Source organism: Musca autumnalis, unplaced genomic scaffold, assembly GCF_047663935.1.
Source record: "Musca autumnalis isolate F117 unplaced genomic scaffold, ASM4766393v1 scaffold_5, whole genome shotgun sequence".
Lineage (NCBI taxonomy): Eukaryota > Metazoa > Arthropoda > Insecta > Diptera > Muscidae > Musca > Musca autumnalis.
Window position 1 is genome coordinate 171,342,876 of NW_027412088.1, and position 25,516 is coordinate 171,368,391.

Here is a 25,516-nt window from a genome sequence, read left to right on the forward strand (position 1 = left end):
CATTTCATTTCTTCCTCTGATTGGTCTTGCATCAATTCTTATTCGGATTATATTTTGGAGTAGCTTATGTTTCTTGTTTCGCATAGAAACATAAACAAATAATAAAAAATATAACTTAATAAGACCTTATGTTTGTCTTCTGTGTATGGCGGCAAACCAGCTAAGAGTCTTCTCTAGATAAATGATATCCAATCAAAGGTCGTAGATGAGATCTCCCAAAGCTTTTTTTGATAAATAATGTCCTTTAAAGCTAAAAAATTTATTCATTGTATTCTTTAAGCTAACTTAAGATGAGGACGATAGTTGTTATGACCACATACATATGTTTGCTCGTCGTTATCCGGCGGAATAGAAGGCTATCGGGTGCTCATTCCCTTCGTCAGTAACCTGAAATAAATAGCTTCAATACGGTACCCAGGCGCATCGCATTGAATGTACAACTTTTTTCGGAAGTTTCTATATAGTTTCGGAAGTTTCTTTTAAAAATTTCGGCTTTTTTGTCGTGGATTTTTTACATCCCTGTAAATGGCGAAGAAATCGTGACAACAAATAAACATTTAAGGGTTATTTTTAATTTTTAATAAAATTGTTTTTCGTAATTGTTTTGATGCCGTCTCTGTTTCGGCGTACTCTTAACGACCTTGTCCATTAACCTACATAATCTCTGTTCAGTATTACATAGCCCGAACGGCATTACACGAAATTGATACTGGTGTCCCGTTACTTTAAAACACCTTCTTCTATCCTCATCCTCCAATTGCATTGACAAAAATGCATACCTTAAATTTACACTACCAACAAAATACGTTCGTCTATCCTACTTAATATTTCATCATTATTTTGGAGAGAATGGAACGAATGCGTACTTCTCCTAGCCGAGTTTTTGAGGATTCGATTTCAACATGCCGTAGCATGTAGCTCCAAATGGTAAACGAAAGCGTACATCAGTTTCGTCCTGGTTGGTTGGTTTACGTGGTGGCTATACTTTATAGCCTCAATTAGTATATAAGAGATACCGTTTTGAAAACCACACCACTCGTTCAGTGATTGCTATATCGTTGTAACATGTTGGCAGTTAAATCCAGCCTCATGAATTTAGAAATCGCAGAAAGTCTCCCAGACCTACTTCTGTTATCTCTGTGACATCATGAAGGAACGGTTGTCCAGAAGCTATAAATCGTCGTTGCATTTGTGCAGGGCAGGAACAGAGGAGGTGCTCAACAGTTTCCTCCTTTTCTTCATTCCCGCATCATTGTGTGGTAGATTTAAGCGTTTTGCATGGTTACCAATTGCCCAGTGCCCGGTTAACACTGCAATAAGTCTTGCAAGGTTCCGTCGTGTTTGGTTGATCAGGAACTTAGTGCGTTTGGCGTTGTAATGAGACCATGATGATTTTGATATCTGGCATGTTACCTTTTTGTCCCATCTATTTTCAGCCAGTGATAGATAGTATTTGAAGATATCCCCTTTAACCACTCCCATTGGTATTGCGACTGACGCCTTTGGGAGTTCGTTCGAGGTGGATCCTGCTCTAGCTAACTCGTGTGCTTTTTCGTTCCCAACAATTCCCTTATGGCCCGGGATCCAAGAGAGAACTACTCTTGATAGACGCCCTAGTTTAGCAAGTTCTTCTTCACAATCCTTCACTAGCTCTGATGTGACGGAGTTAGATTTTAGTGCAATGAGCGCTGCTTGACTGTCGACGAAGATTCCTATTGAGTTTGCTGTGTGATGCTGTAATAGTTCAGTACAGGCCTCCTTTATTGCCAGTATCTCCGCTTGGAAGACACTGCAGTACACAGGTAGCTTCGTGAATGTATGTAAGTTTGCTTCTTCCGAGAACACACCGGATCCGACTCCGCATTTTATCTTGGAGCCGTCCGTGTATACTTTAGTATCATAAGCCGTCAATGGTGATCCATTATTCCATTCTCTTCTACTTGGAAATTTGACTACAAAAGGCTGATCAAAATTCATTGTAGGAACGCAATAATCAGCAGTAGTTGTTATATCTTTCGGAAGTTTTTGAAGCACGCGCGCATGTCCGTAAGCTCCGTCTCTCCACATTCCTAGAGCTCGGAGTCTTACCGCATTACATGTTGCTGTTGCTTTGATGTGTAAATCAATTGGCAGAATGTGCATCATTATATTGAGGGCTTCGGCTGGACACTTTCGAATCGCCCCTGTCACCCCGATGTATGTTTGGTTTTTCTGTATTGTTTTCTTTTCCACTGTTGGTCACCATAGTAGTGCTCCATATGTGAGAATTGGTCTGATTATGCTGGTGTACATCCATAACACCATTTTAGGTTTGAGGCCCCAACGGCTTCCAAACAATTTGCGACATGCGTAATATGCAACGGTTGCTTTGTGAGCACGGTGTTCCATGTTACGTTTCCATGACATCTTTGAATCTAGGATGACTCCTTGGTACTTGGCATGATCTGATAGGGGTATTACTTGACCTCATCTTCTTGGAAGATTGGGTATTGCATATTTGGCCTTTGTAGTGAATAGCACCATCTCAGTTTTCCCTGCGTTCACTCCCAGACCACATCTTTTGGCCCAAGTATCTAGCGATCTCAGGGCTCCGCTCATAATGTCACTTATTACGGTCGGAAACAAACCAGAGACGAGTATTACCACATCGTCCGCATAGGCAACCACCTTAATCCCCATATGGTCAAGTTTATTAAGAATTTCATTGATGACTAGGAGCCAAAGTAGTGGCGAGATAACTCCTCCCTGTGGAGTTCCTCTGTTTACGTGCTTTGACAGCGTACTGTTTCCCAGTGTGGCATTAATAACTCTACTTTGCAGCATGGTGGTAATCCAACTACCGATGAATGGTTCCACGCCGAAGTTATCTAGAGCTTGTTTTACTGCTACTGTACTAACATTGTTAAAGGCGCCTTCTATGCCTGGTAAAGCAGCTAAGGTCAAGTGTTTGTGCTCTAAGGACTTCTCTACAGTCTTAACGACTTCGTGTAGGGCTGTATCTGTCGAGCGCCCTTTTGTGTAAGCGTGTTGGCTGGGAGATATGATGTTTGAGTTGTCCATCTTTTCTCGAATATACACGTCGATGAGTCTTTCGAGTGTCTGAAGTAGAAATGGTGAAAGGGCCTTCGCAGTCTATCTTGGGCAACCAAACTCTGGCTTGAGGTCTCATAGGGATGTCTTGGGCTGGTATCAGCCGCAGGCTGATGTCTTCCCAAGCATCGCTGATCTTTGTGATACATTTTTCCAAGAATCCTTTTGAGAACTCGTCCATACATTTGATTACCCGGTATCCACGGTGTACCTCGCTAGAGTCGAAATGGGGAACAGGAGAATCATCGTTTGGGAAAACATGTTCCATAACTTGTTCAGACAACTTTGCTTCTACCATACCTCATTCCGCTGTGGTGATAGGGGACAGCTTACCATTCTTTTGTTTTGGTTTGTTTTTTTTTTTTTTTTTGTTTTTGCTGTATTTTTCTCCACATGTTGTTCCTACGAGTGTGCCGTAAGGGGATGGACCATCGTACGCAGTGACGGCTTGCGCAGACTAGGCTAATTATAAGTTCCCCCGACCAGTACGCTGGCCTACTTGGAACCACCTTGTCCATTAAACTACATAATCTTTGCGCAGCATTACATAGCCCGAAGTGCATTATTGCATTATACGAAATTGACACTAGAGTCCCGGTACATTAAAAGCAATGTACCTTCAGCTATTCTCATCCTCCAGTACACCTTTTGGCGTACTTAAATCTACACTGCCTATAATATACATACGTTTCGTCTATCCTAATTAATATATAATGTTCGATAAATTCCTTTTCAAGGAAGAGGGTGAACTCTGCAAACCGCTTTAGTACGAAAAGTGTTTCATAGACGACCATTAGCACAAAACCTGTGCTCTGTCGGATGAAAATAAGATCTACCAAAAAAGTTTTGCTGTTTTCTTGGAAAAAAATCATGAAAAATTTATTTTCTTGGGCTCAACTGGGGGTAACATCTTATAGTACATTTACATTATAGTGCATTTATGTATATTATAGTACATTTACGCTATAGTACATTTACATTTTCAATTTCGGTGGATTTATATTGTTAATTTCACTGCATATACAAACGTCAAATAAACCCTCATAAAGGAGGTTATTCCGTCAAAAGGCCCTTTAAGTTCGGAAGCATAAATGTAAAGCAAATGTCGCATTTACATCAGATGGGTTTTTATAAAATGCGTAATTTATGTTGTCAATTCCATTGAATATCGCTCCCAAATGCTTGTTTTAGATGGTTGTGAAAATTAAGTTTAACATTGCGTTTTGAATCAATTCTCGGCCAAGAAAAGTAAAAAGAGTTGGAAGACCAGAAAACCCTGGAGCTTTTCTATTAGCATGCCATTGGTATAGCCAAAGATTTGCCATCTCTTTGTGAAAGTCGTAGCTATTTTCCTAATTTATGCGCCGCCAATTGTGGGGGCTGATCCCAAAAGCATATGACTAGAGTTTCAAACTTAGAGAAGAGAAACTCTGTTTTACGGAAAAATATCTCTATTTGTTTATTTCTTCTTCGTCTTATTTCACTTTTTATGGCTGCATATAAATATTCATTTTTATATGGTCATAAGTTTAAAAATTTTACCAAACAAAAACAAGAAAAAAAAAAGAGATGCGGAAATTGTGAAACTGATTTTTTAGAAAGTGTTTCAAGGTCAGTAAGTTTAAATAATAATATTAATGACGATGATGAGTGTGTGTGCAGCCAACGTATGCTGTATAACTCTTTCCCCAACAGCGCAACAACAACAAACAAAAAACAACACCACCACCACTCAATTAAATATTTTTCCAGAAAATTTATTGCGTTGAAATTTCAATAAGGCGTTTCTTCTTCGGCGGCTGGCAAAACCCTACTCTATGACAAAATAATTACCCAAAAAAGTAGCGGCAGACATGAAGAAAACAACAAAAACAAAAAAAAAACTTCATAATTTATTACGTCGTCCAAAACGAGTTTTAAAGTTTCGTGACGTTTTACTTTTGTTAACCAGTGTTAATGGTGATGAAAAACCTTTCCTTGGCTGGTTGTTAGCTTTTTCGCTGGCAATCGGTGTGTGTGTGCGAATGTGTATGTGGACCATGAAGTTAACACACAGCGCAAGCACACAACAGAGCTGAGAGTGAAATGTTTTCCGGCTGTGGCCCACATACATACCCAGCAAAATGTTCGATGCCAAAGATGACATTCAATCATGGGTGCAAGTGATCTAGCATGTCATCTTTTTAGCATTTTCATCGATGAATTTTATATGAGCGTGGACCCCAAAAGATGACGTTCTTTTCTGGATCCTAAGCATGTCATTTTAACCAATGCGTTGACATGTCATTTTCACCAATGCTTTGACACGTAATTTTCACCCATGCTTTGACATGTCATTTTAACCAATGCTTTGGCATGTCATTTTCACCAACCCCTTGGCATGAAATGTTCATGTCTTGTTGTGAAAATGGAAATGCTGTATTGAAATATGGTTTTCATGAAAAAGTGTTGCTACACACAAAACTTATACCACAATAAAAAACGTCGTTTAGGTGGGCCATGATGGGGGTATACTCGGAACAATAGCAGCAAAGCAAGCAGACAATGAATGGTGGTGATCGTCGTCATTGTTTTTGTTGTTGGTTTCTGTCGAAAACGATGATGACTAGCTGGTTGGTTCGTTGGTTGAATGTCGAAATGTTAGGTCTGGTTAGGTTTTGCAGCTACTCACTCCCCTTGGCTCTCTTTTGTTGTTTATTTATTTTTGTTGTTGGTATTATGGTTTGACGTACCTACTACCAGCCATTTGTTGTAATTTTGGTACTGTAATAAGTTTCTTTTCTGTGTGGGCTTACAATCAACTGTGTCATTAATATGTTAAACTATGTCTCTGTGTAAACACTGTATAAGAAACTAAACGTCTCTTTATTATGTGAGGTGAAGTTAACTACCAAATCGACGCCTCCAAACAATAGTATGCTAAGTCTACTTAGCATGTTTTCAAGTTCTTTACATTTTTACATTTTACGTCCTTTAACTTAAATTCTGTCAAATTTTGGTAATGATCGGCCAATCCGAACAGAAGTTATAAACAAATGTTTACTCAGAATAGTAGTGAAGATCAAAGAAAACTGTAAACTTTGAGAGCTTCTCCTGCAAAACTCACTTTTCAGACTTAGCATACTATTATTTGGAGGTGTCGAAATAATGTATAAGGTAAAAAGAAGATCAGCTAAACTTAAAAGAAAAACAACAAAAATACAACAACTAAACATTGTTGTAACATTTTACAACAACAACAACACTTTTTGGTCTTTTGTAATACTTTTCTTTCGTTTTTGTTTGGATATTTGTAAGTTTTATTTCTTTTATTGCATGTGTTCACATCGCCGCAGACGGATGTGCATGGGTGTGTGTGTTTTCCCATTCACTTAACATTTACTTTCCATTTTTTTCTTTATTGTGTTTTTGTTGTCATTTTTTGGAGTTATTTTTGAAAAATAAAGGGAAAAGAGCAAAGAAAGACTTGTTGACTTAGGTTGTGGTGGCGGCGCGTCGTTGCTTGGCTGGCTGGCTGCAGCAACAGGCTACAGACTGGAGATTTTAACATCAGTTTAAGAAACAGCAAAAAAGAGAATGTAACAATTTCTCTGCTTTGATGCAGTGTAACAGACTGGTTGCCTGACTAACTGACTGTTCACATTTCTGTTGACTTTCGAAAACAAAACTGAAACAAAGCACAAATGAAATGGAAATGTTACATTTCCATTTTGCATTCTCCAATCTCCATGCTGTGACGTTTAATGCTGCTGCTGTTGTTGTTGTATGTGGTAATAGTATGTAACTTCAAAAAACTAACAACATGGTGGTTTTCACAGAGTAATCAAACAAAACAAAAAACAGCAATGAAAATTTTTTCGAAAGTTTTGTCATTAAGAAACAAGCGTACGATCAATCTTTGCTGTTTTTTCGTTTTTCTTTAAGCAAAAACAATGCAGAGTTTAAAAAACAATTACAACAATAATAAGCTAAAGAAAACAAAATCTGCCTTTCACAAAAAAAGCTTACAAAACGTATCAAAGTAGAAGAAATAATTTGTTTGTTCTGTGTTTGGTTATCCTCCCTCTCACATTGTGGCAGTTGAGAGTTCATGGTTGCCATCACTTAAAAAGAATATAATTTCGTCTGAAAATTTAAGCAACTCAAGGGAAGTATAGCACATTTAAATTTCGCTATATATCCATGTCATGGGAGCGAGGAAAAGTGCATGCATAAGAAACTTCAAATTGGCATGAAGGAACTGAAGAGGACAAAGCAAAACTTGAAACTATGGTGTGCACTCAAGTTGAGATGCTACTAGTCTTCAGGATGAAGCTGTAGAGGTCAAAAAGGAAGATCATGACCTGAAAAAACAAGTGAGTGGACTGGACAATGAGCAGATGCAACGAAACGAAAATCAAAGCTTACCAAGACTCTACAGAACAATGTCAGGAAACCAATGTACCCAAGTAAGAATTACTAGCGACCAACCAATACCACGGCAGGGGATACTTTGTACCGGATTGGCATGAAGGGAACTGAAGAGGACAAAGCAAATCTTGAAACTATGGTGTGCACTCAAGTTGAGATGCTACTAGTCTTCAGGATGAAGCTGTAGAGGCCAAAAAGGAAGATCATGACCTGAAGAAACAAGTGAGTGGACTGGACAGTGAGCGGATGCAACGAAATGAAAATGAAAGCTTAGCAAGACTCTGCAGAACCCAGTCAGGAAACCAATGTACCCAAGTAAGAATTACTAGCGATCAACCAATTCCACGGCACCGGGTTCTTTGTGACGGATTGGCATGAAGGGAACTGAAGAGGACAAAGCAAAACTTGAAACTAAGGTGTGCTCTCACGTTGAGACGCTACTAGTCTTCAGGATGAAGCTGTAGAGGCCAAAAAGGAAGATCATGACCTGAAGAAACAAGTGAGTGGACTGGACAGTGAGCGGATGCAACGAAATGAAAATGAAAGCTTAGCAAGACTCTACAGAACCAAGTCAGGAAACCAATGTACCCAAGAAAGAATTACTAGCGACCAACCAATCCCACGGCAGCGGGTTCTTTGTACCGGATTGGCATGAAGGGAACTGAAGAGGACAAAGCAAAACTTGAAACTAAGGTGTGCACTCAAGTTGAGATGCTACTATTCTTCAGAATGAAGCTGTAGAGGTCAAAAAGGAAGATCATGACCTGAAAAACAAGTGAGTGGACTGGACAATGAGCAGATGCAACGAAACGAAAATCAAAGCTTACCAAGACTCTACAGAACCATGTCAGGAAACCAGTGTACCCAAGGAAGAATTACTAGCGACCAACCAATCCCACGGCAGCGGGATCTTTGTACCGGATTGGCATGAAGGGAACTGAAGAGGACAAAGCAAAACTTGAAACTATGGTGTGCACTCAAGTTGAGATGCTACTAGTCTTCAGGATGAAGCTGTAGAGGCCAAAAAAGGAAGATCATGACCTGAAGAAACAAGTGAGTGGACTGAACATTGAGCGGATGCAACGAATCGAAAATGAAAGCTTAGCAAGACTCTACAGAGCCATGTCAGGAAACCAATGTACCCAAGGAAGAATTACTAGCGACCAACCAATCCCACGGCAGCGGGTTCTTTGTACCGGATTGGCATGAAGGGAACTGAAGAGGACAAAGCAAAACTTGAAACTAAGGTGTGCACTCAAGTTGAGATGCTACTAGTCTTCAGGATGAAGCTGTAGAGGCCAAAAAAGGAAGATCATGACCTGAAGAAACAAGTGAGTGGACTGGACAGTGAGCGGATGCAACGAAACGAAAATCAAAGCTTACCAAGACTCTACGGAACCATGTCAGGAAACCAATGTACCCAAGGAAGAATTACTAGCGACCAACCAATCCTACGGCAGCGTTTTTTTTTTTTTTTGTACCGGATTTATCCGATACCTAAAACAGTCTCGGCCAGTGGCTGCCAACCTATGCTTCTACATAAACAATTAGCGATTAATAAAGAGGCCGAATTTGAGGTCAAGGCTACGAAGAAAGAAGTAATGAAATTAAATAAAGATTTGGCTACCACAGAGGGAGATAAAGAGCGATGAAACAACCTAACAAAGATACGATTAAATCAGATATGCTCACAGTGAACAATAAACAGTTTAAGAGTTTTCTCGATGTTCCATTCATTTTCCAAATTTATTGTACTCAAAAAGGATTCCCTAGATTAAACAATTAAATAAAATTAGAAAATAATACAAAAATAATCACTTATTTATGTTTCAACAAAAAACGAAAGAGAATTCATGGGGGAAAAGACACCAATATCGTATTCTTTTTGGGAAGAATTGGCTAAGAAAAGAGGCCGAACTTGAGGTCAAGGCTACGAAGGAAGAAGTAATGAAATTAAATAATGATTTGGTTACCACAGAGGGAGAGAGAGAGAGCAATGGAACAACCTAACAAAGACACGATTAAATCAGACATGCTCACAGAGAACAATAAACAGTTTAAGAGAAATTAGAAAAAAAAATTTTTTGACGTTTTTTCGATGTTCCATTCATTTTTAAATTTATTGTCCTCAAAAAGGATTCCCTAGATTAAACAATTAAATAAAATTAGAAAATAATACTAAAATAATCACTTATATATGTTTCAACAAAAACGGAAAGAGAATTGATGGTGAAAAACACCAATATGATATGCTATTTGGGAAGAATTGTAACCATAACCGACGGAATTGAATAGAGAACGACTTCAACAGACTAAACAAGGCAAGAAGTGTATTTGGTCGGCTAAGAAAAACATGGAAGGCACGCACGTTCGCAAAACTAAAACATTTTGGGTCGTCGTTTGAACTTCCGTGGTTACGTCAAATCCTCAAAAGTGATCGTTGAGAAGTCTTGCCATGCTCAACGTGTGACTGTTTAGTGCAGTTTATGGTCCGGCGGGTTCATTGGATCTTTTTCGAAATTGGAGTTGGGTCAACATCTATGGCGAATGCATGCAAAGGAAAAAGGATAGCTTTGTTCCTTTACGTGCCAGATTCTTCTAGTATTTAGCACTTTTTGCTAGAAAAAAATCATACAATTTACATCAAAGCAGTTCAATCGTAATAGATAGTACTACTTTGCACGTTCTGGAACACAACTATAGGTAGGACAATAATCATGACAATTATTTGGTCTATTCCTTTACTTTTGAAAATGCTAAAAGTTGAACATTGCTCTCATGTCAATTGTAAGGGAACCTTTTTGAGTAGATACATATCAGCAAAGTAGTACATATCAGCAAACATGATTGTTCCTTTTCTTTTGAAAATGGTTAAAGTGACAAAAAAATGGTATAAAGGCCTCGATACACAAGAAGCATGGCATTCTTGCTTAAGTCATATCTCATAAAAGACTAAAGATGAAGTTCGACCTAATAAAACAGATTTCAGAATCACATTTGAATTAGGTCGAACTTCGTTTTTGGTCATTTACCAGATATGACTTAAGCAAGAATGCCATGCTTCTTATGTGTCGAGGCCTTTATACAATTTTTTGTCACTTTAACCATTTTTCTGAGGTGGATAGACTAACTACCAAATTTCAGTCATTTCGGTGGGACATTGAGGTGACAACCTTAAAAATGCCGAAAATCAGGAGGTACCGTTCTATGGAGGCTATATGAACACGCGAACCTATACCGACAAATTTCAGATGGAAAGTTGTATACCCCCAACGAAGACTAAAGACCTGCGTACATAAGCTGTCTTGCCTGCTTACCTTACTTAGTTCTGATGAAAGAAGAAAAAATAAAATTCGAAATTTCTTCGGCTTTCTATATATTCTTTTATTTTTATTATGTCAAAAATGAAGCAGGAAAGCAAGGCAACCAGGCAAAACAGCTTATGTACCCAGGCCTTAACTGCCAAATTTCAGTCATTTCCGTAAGATATTGAGGTCACAACCTTCAACACACCGAAAATCGGGAGGTAAGTTCGATAGGGCCTATATAAAGGCGTGGACCTATACCAACAAATTTCGTATGGAACGTTTAATACCTCTAATGAAAACCAAATACAAAATTTCAGCCATTTCGGTGGATTAATGTGCCCACAATCTTCAAAATACCGAAAATCGGGAGGAACCGTTCTATGGGGGCTATATGAAGGCTTGGACCTATACCACCAAATTTCTGGGGGAAAGTTTTATAATCCCAACAAAGACTAAATACCAAATTTCAGCCATTTCGGTGTGATAATGAGGCTAAAATCTTCAAAATACCGAAAATCGGGAGATATCGTTCTAGGGGGGCTATATCAAAACGTGGACCTATATAAATGTTTATTAGCCTCTGGAAAAAATAGGGTCAACGGTAAATTACAACAATAGCTACTATAATTTGCAAAATAAACAAATAATAAACATAGATCTCGATCAGATAAAATAAGCAAAGCAATTCTGTGTTAATTTTATTAAATTTCTCCTGTCGCAGCTATAGATGATAACCACATCAAGTTATTGTCAACTCGGGACCCATTTCAATCTGCCGCAAAAATTAGTAGCGAGCTAGGGCTTGAAATTTCAGAGAGGACGGTTTGACGACGGCTGGTGGAAAAACATTTGTTGGGAAGATCGTCCAGGAAAGTCCCATTATTAACCAAGAGACATCGGAAAAATCGTATTGAATTCGCCAAATCTCACATACATAAGTTGGCAAGGACCAATATCTGGGAAAAAATGGCGAAATATCTTATGGTCAGATGAATTAAAAATTAATTTGATTGGTAGTGACGGTAAACAATGGGATAGACGTCCAAAAAAACAAAGAAATATGTTCCCGCTACACCACAAAAACTGTCAAGCATGTTGGAGGAAATATTATGGTATGGGCATGTTTTTCATGGTATGGTGTTGGACCAATATATTGGATAAAGGAAAATATGGACAAAAATGTGTACTGCAATACACTAAATAATGTAATGCTGCCTTACGCCGAATGGGAAATGCCGCTGAAATGGGTTTTACAACAAGACAATGACCCGAAACATACTTCGGGTATTGTCAAAAAATGGTTTAAAGACAACGGCGTTGATATAATGATATGGCCAGCACAATCGCCGGATTTAAATCCGATCGAAAACTTGTGAAAAAAAGTCAAAGAGAAAAATGGACCTCAAAAACCGCGAAATAAAAATGAATTGTGGGAAAAAAGTTCAAGATGCTTGGTACTCTATATCAAAGGAAACCTGCAGGGCATTGGTGGAGTCAATGCCAAGGAGATGCAACGCAGTTTTGAAGAATAAGGGTTTTACAACAAAATACTGACGTAATGTAATGTAAATGATCCAAATAATTTAAGTTATTGTCAGTATTAATTATTATTTTTTTGTTTTTAATATGACCCTATGTTTTGTCCGCTCGAATTTAAAGGACTTCTCATATATTGCGCTTTTTGTGTTATGATAAGCAAATAATGGCCATTTTTTTCTTTAAGTAAGAAGAATAAATATTATTCCAATTAAATAAAAAATACCCAGTATTAATCAATAAAAACAATTTGTTTGTATTTTGTTTGAAATAGGGGGAGGTGACCCTATTTTTTTGTCCGTAACTGTAATAGATTTTACCAAAATTTCATCCACCTACTTCAATACGTTCGGACGCTAGAATGATTTCCACAGACGGACGGACATGGCTATATCGATGTTGAATTGAACGCTGATCAAGAATGCATATATGTAGTTTGTGGGGCCTATAATGATTATTTCGATTTATTGCGCAAACATTTTCCTGAGATACCTGGTTTTGTCATTTCGGCCAGGTTGTTTGCACTTTTTGCAATCCGTTCCCGTACTCTTTGAACAGATTTCCATGAGAAAGTTTTAAGTTTGAAAAAGGGAACAAAGCATTTATCTTTTACATGTTTTATATTTCATAATATGTAAATCACAAATTATCCTGAAAATTTCTAGTGTAAACACGTTTATAACGACTTCTCAACATTCATAAAATGACATTTCTATCAAATGAATCATTCCAGTAGTGGGATTCTGTAACTCATTTTTGCTGTTACCGACAAAATTATGACTAAAAACATAAAGAAAAGTTGGCATCACTGTTTGTGTCGGTAGAGGCTAGCGACTACTTATTATTCATCGTTAACTTACCGAAAATTTTCGTTAATTATCGAAATTATAAGCATTTTAATTTTACCGACAATTATCGATAACAGCAAAAATGAGTTACAGAATCCCACTACTGAACTGCAAGAATCTACTAATTCTTAAGTATAGTACACATTGACAAGCAAAACTGACAGTCATCGAGGACTATTTCGTGAATATCAAAGATTAACTTATAAATTTCTTTTGAAATATCTAAATAATACCGTATATATTGTATTTCAACAGTTTTTAGCTAAATAAAAGTTGTTATTTTCCGGAAAATTGTCCTAAAAGTACGTTGATTGTCAGTTTTGAATGATAGTGTGTACTCCCCTTTACTATTTTTTTCCGATAACATAAAGGAAAAAATGTTATCGTACATTAGTAGCTTCTTGCAGGTTCTGGAACAGAGCAAATATAAACCTATTAATTAATTTTGATCTCCTCAAATTCCCATAAAATTGTCAAATATAAAGAGAAATGGTAACCATGTTTTTTTTGTACACAGAGAGCTTACGATCAAGCCATGCAGCAGCACCACACTCAGTGATGCCAGATTTGCCGATTTATCGGCATTTTGCCGATTTTTAGTCCAAAAAAATAGAAATGCCGATTTGCCGATTTTTTCCCCTAAAATGCCGATTTTTAGTTAAGGCAACTTGTTCACATAAAATTTCGGTTTTGTATGAAAATTGTGGTTGCAATAACTAATTTGGTACAATAACAAAGACAACTATTTCGTCGAGAGTAGTTTGATTAATAATAATAATATTTTTTTACATATTATAAAAACAGTTAGAATTTTCTTGATTACCAAAACATGTACTTCAGTATATACATACGCCAAGGAAATTGTTAAAAAAACGAAAAGTGGGTTAGTGGAAATAATTAAAAACTGCACAAACTTTTGCATTGAACTTTGTTGTCAGATTTTGAAGCGGTTTAATTTAGAAAATAAATTTAAGTGCCTAGCTTCAATAAATCAAAGAAGATTCATTTTGCGACATTATAAAGGAATACGAATGCTTTATAAACATAAACGAAAAGCAAGAATCACGCGAACGTGAAAGTTAAATTAAATTTCAGAAATTTGTTTAAAGATAAAAACGTAGAGTTGCTAGAATTTTGGAAAACAGTGTGTGAATTAATATGTGCAAATTCTGAACCATTATTTCCTATTTTATCCAAATTTATTAAACATATTTTAGTCTTACCACATTCTTCAGCAAATGTGGAAAGAGTTTCTAGCCAAGTAAATTTAAATAAAAACAAGTGCCGAAATCGATTAGTTGGGGACTCGATGAATGGAATTCTCTTTACTAAAGACTACTTAAAATTAAATAAGTCTAAATGTTATAATGTTGTCATTAAAAATTATTTTTTTTTTACAAATATTTATTTCAGAAATTGAATTTAATTGTAAACCAACATTTCAAAATTCCAATACAACTAGTAAGAAAATGTCAGTCGGCTTTGCTGACAGAGGTATACCCTCAGCCTCTGTGAATTGAAACTTTCTTTTACGGACAGATCAAATGTTTTTAAGGTCTTTTCAGAATTTTGCGGCCATTTTTAGACATTTGAACTTGCCGAAAAATGTGGATTACAATTTAAATTCAAAAGTGTTGTGCAGGTGATACTTAAAGGAATGGACCGACATGAGAGTTATATCTTTTCGATAAATGTCGCGCTCACTAGTCATTTCAGTGGGTCATCATATAACTTTTGGAATCGGTTGATCAGTTCGAGTGCTCTACAGCCACTACATTTGGTCCCATAGGGGTTGTAACACCTCTCGGGCTATATTCCCAAGAAGTCATAATGGAGGCAGCGTATACAAATTGTTGCAACAAAAACCAAAGCGATTCGAGAGCAGGCCCTAAACTGAACTTATCCGAAATTTTGTATGGATGGTTCCCGAAGGAGTGGACCGATTGAGTGCGTATTGGAACCTCACAGACGGCCGACCACCAGTCACAGACGGGCGACTCCAAATTTTCTGAAACACATTTGGTCCAAACATACTTGGGGTCTAAAACCATTATTTCGATGAGGCACATTTTGCCCGTATAAAAGTTTACATACCCTCGTTAGCATAAATGCTGAGGGTATAAAAACAATCACCTTATTAATTAACCTCTTAAGACAATATTTGTGTACGTTTTGTTTAGCTTGACTGAATTGAAAATATATTGATCTCATATATACACGTAATTCAAAATATGTATGAAAATAAATGGTTTTACCATATGCATATATAGTATATATTTATAATATGGTAAAACCATTTATTTTCATACATATTTTGAATTATTGCCTTGGTTTATGAATTTTGAAATATTGCCTTGTTTTATGAATTGTTAATTGTTTTGTTGTACTTAAAATGTTATTTTTTTAAACTTATGCTTATTAAATAAAGCGATAATTTGAACTGAAATAAATGTTTTTTAATTTGCCGATTTTTTGCCGTTTTAGAAAATTTTTTGCCGATTTTGCCGATTTTGGCACCGGAAAAGTGCCGATTTTCGACCAAACTTATCTGGCAGCCCTGACCACACTACTCTCTCCCTGTGAGTAATCAAAACATAAACTGTGTGTAAATACGATGAGCGAGAGATATAGATGGGGGATTGCATACAAAAAATGTACACAACAGAAAAATACCATAAAACAGCAGCAATAAAAACACAGCAGTAGCATTAACAACAACAATAAGAAACAGAAAACATTTCGTAAGTTTTTGTGAAACTTTTTTTTTACGAAGTAGATGAAGAAGCAGAAAAAAGTGGTAATATTTATCGCAAGTAAGTTTGGGGTTTTTGTTGTTGTTGGTTGGAGCGAGAATGTATTTGTGACACAACGAACGAACTGAAGTAACAAACCAACCAACAAAACACAAAGAAACTATTTATGTTTAAAAACTAAAAAAAAAATTATACGCAGAAAATCTACAAGAGAAATAAATTCAAATTAAAAGAAGAAACTTAAAGTGAAGGTCGTATTTATGGAGGTTTGTTTGTGTGTTGTTTGTGCATGGAGAAGACAACGATATGAAACGCAAAGAAGACCAGAAAAGTGTGATCGCTTGCTTGAATGTTGTGTTTTGTTTTTGGGGGGTAGTGTAAATTGTTTTTGTTTTTTCATGCAATGTGTGTTTTGTTGTGTGCAGATACTTTTATTGTTGTTGTTGTTGCTATATATGCTTGTATGTTTGTTTAATATGCCATATAGTAATTCATGTAAAATATCTTTTCATTTTTTGAAAATTGTGTTAATTTTTTTGTGTATCTCACTCATCTCTCTCTCTCTCTTGCAGTTATGCTCTTTGTAGATTTCTCATGTTCTGTTGGGGGGGTTTTGTGTAGCCAATAAAGTAATCTATCCAGCTGTCTGGTATGTTATGGGGGCAAACATGCATGGAGGCATGCATGCCTAACCAAGAGATGTAATAATAAGACACAATGATGTTGCCGCCGTTGCGCCGCTGTCGCCTTTATTGTGTGCAGCAGTAAGTAATATTAGTAGTTGTAGTAGTGGTCGTTTATACACGACCTACATAAAAGAAAATTATTCACTTTTGAAAACACTGCAGCAACAACAACAACGACTACGGCGATGATGACAAAAGAGCAAAAACAACAAAACTTACCTCTTTCATTTACAATGGTTTTGCTGTTGTTGTACAAGTCCAAAAAAGAAACACGTAGTAAATTTTTTTGAAGTTTTGAATTAATGAAGTTGTTTGGAGATGATGATGTTGAAGATGGAAAGGAGCAGTAGTAGCGGCAGGAAATAGCAGCAATAGGAAGAAGGGATAAAATGCGTAGAAGAAATTCTTAAGTTTTGCACAATTTGTTTTTTTGTTGTAAATTTATTAGTTTTTTTTTTGTGTTTAATAAAACTTATTTTTATTTGTTGTTGTTTGCTTCCTTGTCTTGTTGTGTGGCACACTTTTTCTCTTTTTTCTTTTTCTGATTAATATTTATTGCATTTTATTTTCTTGCTTTTCTTTTGCTTTCTTGTTTCTTTTCTGGCATTTACTTTTTCTCATAAAATGCCTGATGATCGCTGATCATTTTAATCATTAACTTCATTATGAACACTTGATTAATTAACATTACAACAACGACAACAACAAAGGCACATTCACTTTTCTGTTTTGCAATTTGCAGTTAGTTTTCAATTCTCAATCCTCTTTATTATTAAATTTTGTTTCTTTTTTTATTTTTCTTAATTAGTTCGAAGAAGAACTTTTTTACAGATCGTTTTGTTTTTGCATTTGTTGTTGTTGCTTCAATTGTAAGAAGCTAGCTTGGAGGCACTTTATTTCAATTTTATTCTATCTTTCTTTTTTGTTATTGTGAAACAACATGGGGGAGCGAGCAATAGCTAGCTTGGTGGTATCTTTTTCTTTTAATTTTCTTTAGCTTGTCGTCTTGTTGCACTTCACTAAGAGCCGCCGCGCTTTGTAAATTCCATTCGCCAGTCCAGAGCTCTTTTTTAACGCGGCGTTGTCTTTTCTTATTTTTTTAGTTTAGCGTTTCTAAAACTTTAAAAATCCATCCATGTAGTCCGTCGTAGTCAACGAAATCGTTGTCTCGCCGAAGAAGAAGCAGAAATAAGACTTTCCAACACCCAACAGGTTTTCGGTTTTCCGCGACTGCTTGGTTAAATATCACTTTTCTTACTGTGCCGAAACTTTTAAGTAAACATATTTCGTGGTCTAAAACACAACTGCAGCAACAGTAAAACTTCATGCTTAGCTTTTGTTGGTTTCATATTTTTCGCTGCTTTTGGTTGATGGCTGGCTGGCTGATCAACACCATCTCTTTTTGGTTTGAGTGTGTACAATGGTTGGTTAGGGCTTTGTTGTTGTTGGCGTTTCAATGCAATTGTTGTACTAGATACGTTTTATTTTCTCCTTCTTTTTTTCATAAAAGCAACAACGATCTTTTCCACAGCCAAAAAAACCCACTCTTGCGAACGTTAACAACAACACTCACTTCACTGGTTTGGTGTGCGGAGAATTTGGAATTTTTTCCATCATCAGCAGAGTCAAACGACACTGTTACAACTTTTTTTTAATGGTATTGAGCAACTTTTTTCTTCTTCTGGCTGCGATAATCAAGGCATAGATACTCTCAAAAAAGCTTGCAAACAAGGCAGAGAGAGCGAGAGAAAGAAAGATCCATTCATTTCCATCAAAAAAAAGCTTTCATTCTCCATTCATGCAGAAAAGTTTTCTCACACTCTCTCTTGGTCTCTGCTCAATTTCACATGCACGAACTCTTCAATAAAGGAAATCAAAACAAAAAAAAAAGAGAAAGAGCAGAGGAGACAGTGTTTCCGTTTGCAATACCCAACAAAATATTTTGTAATCATAGGTTAGGTAGGTAGGTAGTCACAAAATTAAACAACAAAAGACTTTCACATAACAAAGCAAAGACTCAGCTCTCCTCCCTCCCCACCATTAGCATGCACCACAAAACTCCCAGTACCAGCTCTCCATGGTGGGTATTTCTTCAAGACTTGTGTGTGTGCTTTAAGAAGTTTTGAAAACAAAAAAAGAAATACAAATTTCAAGGACATTTATATACTCTCTTTATAAAAGCCCAAGTTGGTATGTAGCTCAGAAAGAGACAGAGATAGAGCGTGGCTTAAACACCAATAACATAAGAAAAAACCAAAAAACTACATTTCCCTAAACAAAGATTTTAAGATATTACGAGAAATATTAACCAATCTCTACCTACCTATCAACCAACCAACCTTTTTTTCTATGAAATTTCAAAAAGTAGAAATTTTGAAGGTGATCTACAAAACGAAACTGTTTCATTTCATAATATTCAGAAGACCTTCCACAAAACTTCTTCTTTATCGGTATGGATAGAAGACGGGCTGATGACTTTTTTTGCAACTCATCTAAAGCCTCTAAAATTAAACCCTGCATCTGATGCACATACATACATTTTAGGGATTGATGAAGTCAATTTAGAGCAATTTATGAAGGATTTCAAGAAGTCGGGAGAAGATCCTTCGCTAAAGTCTCATCTTTTGACAGCAGATCAAATAATTAAATAAATGTTATTAAGGAGAAATCAAAACATTTGAGAAATCAACATAAAAGTTTTTCTGCGGAAAGGATAGCCCCTGAATTCGTTGAATACATTAGGTCTGTACGATAACCCAAAAATTTGTATAAATTCGTACAAATTTTTACTGAATCCTGTCAAAAGAAACAAAAACAATTTTCATACTTTTTCGGAAGCAGCTGACTTTCTTGCAAGTTTTTGAAAATGTTGTTCGATAACTTTCTGCAATTTTTCTTACTTGAGAGAGTAAAATTCACTGAGAGAAGTTGCTGGAACTTGCTGAGTAATTGTTGCTGGGAAAGTTATCGTACAGACCTATTAACTGTGTTGGATCAGTACGAACGTTATTCTGCTACCAATGTGGAAACCCACAATCATTAACGCCATGTGCCCTCTCTAAAGTTTTTCTGTAGCAAAGATAACGATTGACTTCGTTGAAGACAATGAATATGTTGCCATTTTAGGGTCCCAGGACGAGTGTTTATGAACTGTCCATCATCAGAATGTCTTCTATAGACGCTTAAAGTTTTTGTGTGGGAAGGATATCGATTGAATTCGTTGAGTACATTAACTATGTTGGAATTCTTGGGTCCCAGTTCATGTGTTTATGGATTGTCAACCAATGTGGAAATCCCAAGACCATTACCCCCATTTGCCCTCTAAAGTTTTCCTGTGGATTTTCCGTGGGAATCAAAGGGTCCCAAAACGTGTGTTTATGGATTGTCCATCATCAAAACTAGCTTTAGTTATTCTGCTACCAATGTAGACACCCAAAAACCATTACCACCATATAGCCTCCAAAGTTGGAGGATTGGTTGCCTGTCAGGACATGCGTTTATTGCTAATCCATCATCAGAATGAGCTTCCTCTAAGTTTTTCTGTGGAAAGGATAGCGATTGATCTCTTATACAAAATATATAGCTGGGCACAGATCTTGGGCGCCACACGTGAGTAAAAGTCCGTGGTCTAATCATGAAGCACCGTGGTGAGGAAACTTGGTAAAAAATCAGTTCTGTCTCAATGTCAGAAAACTAAATAAAATTACGGACAAGTATGCATTCTTCTTTCCAGGAAATGGAACTACACGAAGGAATACAACCCCGGTTAAAGACTGGCACTATGCTATGCACTATGTCACCAGCAAATCACAACAATACCAGGGCAGCGGGTTCTTTCGTTTTGGCCAGCGGCTGCCAACCTAGCATTTGAAGACCCTTCAAGTGGTCTCCTGTACCTAAAAGACTCCTTCATATAGTCTTCTACGCCTAGAATATTCCTTCAAATTATCTTCTTTACCTTGAAGATCCCTTCATGTTGCCTTCTATACCTAGAATACCCTTCAAGTGGTTTCCTGTACTGAAAAGGCCATTATAAAACCAAAGGTACAGAAGACCACTTAAAGGGGTCCATCTACTATCTGTAGAAGATCCCTCCAAGTGGCCATCTGCAGATAGAAGACACCTTAAAGTGGTATTCTATTCCTCGAAAGTTCTTTAAGTGGTCTCCTCTACTTAAAAGACCTTTTCAAGTGGTCTTCTAGAAACCCCCTTCCAGTAATCGTCTATACCTAGAGCATTCTTTCAAGTTGTCTTCTATACCTAGATGAACGCTTCAAGTGGTCTTCCACACCGGTCTTCTATATCCAAATACCTCTTCATGTGATCTCCCATACCTAATATACTTTATCAGGTGGTCTTCTATACCTAGAAGATCCTTCAAGTGGTCTCCTGTACCTAAAAACCCCCATCACGGGGTCTTCTACACTTAGAAGACCCATTCAAGAGGTCTTCTACACTCAGAAGACCCCTTCAAGAGGTCTTCTACACCTAGAAGACCACCTTCATGTGGTCTTCTATACCTAGAAGAACCCTTAAATTGGTCTTCTAGACCTAGAAGACCCATTCATGTGGTCTTCTACACCTAGAAGACCCCTTCACGTGCTCTTCCACACCTAGAAGACCCCATAAAGTCATCTTCAACACCTAGAAGACATCTTCATGTGGTCTTCTAAACCTAGAAAACTCCTTCATGTGATCTTCTACAACTATAAGAACCCTTCATGTGGTCTTCTACACCTAGAAGACCCCTTCAGGTGATCTTCTAAACCAAGTAGACGCCTTCATGTGGTCTTCTACACCTAAGAGACCCATTCTACTGGTCTTCTATACCTAGAAGAACCCTTAAAGTGGTCTTCTACACCTAGAAGACCCCTTCATGTGGTCTTCTACACCTAGGCGACCCCTTCATGTGGTCTTCTACACCTAGAAGACCCCTTCATGTGGTCTTCTACACCTAGAAGACCCCTTCAGGTGGTCTTCTACACCTAGACGACCCCTTCATGTGGTCTTCTACACCTAGAGGACCCCTTAAAGTGGTCTTCTACACCTAGACGACCCCTTCTAGTGGTCTTCTACACCTAGAAGAATCCTTAAAGTGGTCTTCTACACCTAGGAGAATCCTTAAAGTGGTCTTCTACACCCAGAAGATCCCTTCATGTGGTCTTTTACACCTAGAAGACCCCTTCATGTGGTCTTCCACACCTAGAAGACTCCTTCATGTGGCTTTCTACACCTAGACGACCCCTTTATGTGGTCTTCTACACCTAGAAGACCCCTTCATGTGGTCTTCTACACCTAGGCGACCCCTTCATGTGGTCTTCTACACCTAGAAGACCCCTTCGGGTGGTCGTCTACACCTAGACGACCCCTGCATGTGGTCTTCTACACCTAGAGGACCCCTTAAAGTGGTCTTCTACACCCTTCATGTGGTCTTCTACACCTAGGAGAATCCTTAAAGTGGTATTCTACACCCAGAAGACCCCTTCATGTGGTCTTCTACACCTAGAAGATCCCTTCATGTGGTCTTCTACACCTAGACGACCCCTTCATGTGGTCTTGTACACCTAGACGACCCCTTCATTTGGTCTTCTACATCTAGACGACCCCTTCATATGGTCTTCTACACCTAAACGACCCCTTCATGTGGTCTTCTACACCTAGACGACCCCTTCATGTGGTCTTGTACACCTAGACGACCCCTTCATTTGGTCTTCTACATCTAGACGACCCCTTCATATGGTCTTCTACACCTAAACGACCCCTTCAGGTGGTCTTCTACACCTAGACGACCCCTTCATGTGGTCTTCTACACCTAGAGAACCCCTTAAAGTGGTCTTCTACACCTAGACGACCCCTTCTAGTGGTCTTCTACACCTAGAAGAATCCTTAAAGTGGTCTTCTACACCTAGGAGAATCCTTAAAGTGGTCTTCTACACCCAGAAGATCCCTTCATGTGGTCTTTTACACCTAGAAGACCCCTTCATGTGGTCTTCCACACCTAGAAGACTCCTTCATGTGGCTTTCTACACCTAGACGACCCCTTTATGTGGTCTTCTACACCTAGAAGACCCCTTCATGTGGTCTTCTACACCTAGGCGACCCCTTCATGTGGTCTTCTACACCTAGAAGACCCCTTCGGGTGGTCGTCTACACCTAGACGACCCCTGCATGTGGTCTTCTACACCTAGAGGACCCCTTAAAGTGGTCTTCTACACCCTTCATGTGGTCTTCTACACCTAGGAGAATCCTTAAAGTGGTATTCTAAACCCAGAAGACCCCTTCATGTGGTCTTCTACACCTAGAAGATCCCTTCATGTGGTCTTCTACACCTAGACGACCCCTTCATGTGGTCTTGTACACCTAGACGACCCCTTCATTTGGTCTTCTACATCTAGACGACCCCTTCATATGGTCTTCTACACCTAAACGACCCCTTCATGTGGTCTTCTACACCTAGACGACCCCTTCATGTGGTCTTGTACACCTAGACGACCCCTTCATTTGGTCTTCTACATCTAGACGACCCCTTCATATGGTCTTCTACACCTAAACGACCCCTTCAGGTGGTCTTCTACACCTAGACGACCCCTTCATGTGGTCTTCTACACCTAGAGAACCCCTTAAAGTGGTCTTCTACACCTAGACGACCCCTTCTAGTGGTCTTCTACACCTAGAAGAATCCTTAAGGTGGTCTTCTACATCTAGGAGAATCCTTAAAGTGGTCTTCTACACCCAGAAGACCCCTTCATGTGGTCTTTTACACCTAGAAGACCCCTTCATGTGGTCTTCCACACCTAGAAGACTCCTTCATGTGGCTTTCTACACCTAGACGACCCCTTCATGTGGTCTTCTACACCTAGGCGACCCCTTCATGTGGTCTTCTACACCTAGAAGACCCCTTCGGGTGGTCGTCTACACCTAGACGACCCCTTCATGTGGTCTTCTACACCTAGAGGATCCCTTAAAGTGGTCTTCTACACCTAGACGACCCCTTCTAGTGGTCTTCTACATCCTTCATGTGGTCTTCTACACCTAGGAGAATCCTTAAAGTGGTATTCTACACCCAGAAGACCCCTTCATGTGGTCTTCTACACCTAGAAGATCCCTTCATGTGGTCTTCTACACCTAGACGACCCCTTCATGTGGTCTTGTACACCTAGACGACCCCTTCATTTGGTCTTCTACATCTATACGACCCCTTCATATGGTCTTCTACACCTAAACGACCCCTACATGTGGCCTTCTACACCTAGAAGACTCCTTCATGTGGTCTTCTACACCTAGACGACCCCTTCATGTGGTCTTATACACCTAAAAGACTCCTTCGTGTGGTCTTCTACACCTAGAAGACCACTTCTAGTGGCCTTCTATACCTAAAAGAACCCTTCATGTGGTCTTCCATACCTAGAAGACTCCTTCATGTGGCCTTCTACACCTAGACGACCCCTTTATGTGGTCTTCTACACCTAGAAGACCCCTTCATGTGGTCTTCTACACCTAGGCGACCCCTTCATGTGGTCTTCTACACCTAAAAGACCCCTTCATGTGGTCTTCTACACTTAGAAGACGCCTTCATGTTTTCTTCTACTCTCGGAAGACCCTTTCATGTGGTCTTCTACATCTAATCGACCCCTTCTAGTGGTATTCTATACCTAGAAGAACCCATAAAGTGGTCACCTAGAAGACCCCTTCAAGTGGTCTTCTACACCTAAAAGACCACTTCAGGTGGTTTTCTACACCTAAAAGACGCCTTCACGTGGTCTCTTGTATCTAAAAGACCATTTCAATTGGTCTTCTAAATCTAGAAGTCCCCTTCAAGTGGTCATCTATACCTAGAAGATCCCTGAAAGTGGTTCTTCTACACCTAAAAGACTCGTTTAATTGGTGTTCTCTACGTAGAAGACCCTTCTAGTGGTCATCTACACCTTGAAGAACCCTTAAAGTGATATTCTATACATTGAAGACCCTTCTTCTATACTTAGAACTCTTCAGGTGATTTTCTATACCCAGAAGATAGAACCGCTTCAAGTGGTCTTGTATAGATAGAATGCACCGTCAAGCTTTCGTCCATCTAGATGACTTGCTGGTAATCTCGAGCGATTTTGAACACCATGGGAAGCTACCTAGAGAAGTTGCTGAGTCTCTCATAAAGTTAAAAAGGCTGAGATAATTCGCTGATCCACCAAAAGTTGTGGCTACCAAAATGATAGCGATACCTTGGAAGCCCAGAAGTCCGCAATATTCTAAGAACCGCAGCATCGTATTGGCAATACATGAGGGAGTTTGCAACGATTTTTGCGCCATTGAGAGATGAGCTGGTACCTAAGCAAAAGAGACGATCGAAAGTTTTAAAATTTTGAATAGAACCTTAACGACTTTCCCAATTTACGTCATGCCGGTATGAAACGGGTTTGTTTTAGCTTTATAACCAAAGGATAGCCTTCTATTCACAGCAGTTGAGGATCTCTGTGAGGTCAACGTAGCTGTCTGAGGTCAGGCAAAAATAGTTAAAAGGGTTCTAAAACCATTGTTACAGTGAGTCCCAGGATATTAGTTCTTCGAGGATCATAAATAAGATCCTCCATAAGAAAAAAAACTCTATGAGAAAATGGCGCCCAATCATTTATGTTATCACCCTATTTATGGCATTTTAAGCAATTTTCCCCATTTAGAGTCAATTCTAAGTTGTCTTTTGAGAAAATGGCGCACACTCTTCTAAGATATCTTCCGATTTATGGCATTTTAAGCAAAATTCCCAACCAAATTGGCTGTATTTGTGTTTATGCGGCTACTATCGGATAGAAAACGTCCACGTTGAAATTTTTCAATTGGTCTGTTCCTTTACTTTTGAAAGTGGTAAAACCGGCAAAAGTAGCAAATGTTGT

The 25,516-nt window shown here is 38.3% G+C and overlaps 1 protein-coding gene and 1 long non-coding RNA gene across 2 annotated transcripts in view; one reads left to right on the plus strand and one right to left on the minus strand.

The window, feature by feature from the left end:
* The window catches only part of ken (zinc finger and BTB domain-containing ken and barbie protein), a 33,108-nt gene extending 14,222 nt beyond the window's left edge, over positions 1 to 18,886 (minus strand). The window contains exon 1 of the mRNA XM_073992103.1: positions 16,851 to 18,886. Within this exon, the coding sequence (XP_073848204.1) occupies positions 16,851 to 16,859 (9 nt within the window). The 5' untranslated portion in view covers positions 16,860 to 18,886. The remainder of the gene's footprint in view (positions 1 to 16,850) is intronic.
* LOC141406519 (uncharacterized) overlaps positions 15,857 to 25,516 on the plus strand; it is an 85,370-nt gene continuing 75,710 nt past the window's right edge. The window contains exon 1 of the long non-coding RNA XR_012413412.1: positions 15,857 to 15,933. This is a non-coding gene — a long non-coding RNA (uncharacterized lncRNA). The remainder of the gene's footprint in view (positions 15,934 to 25,516) is intronic.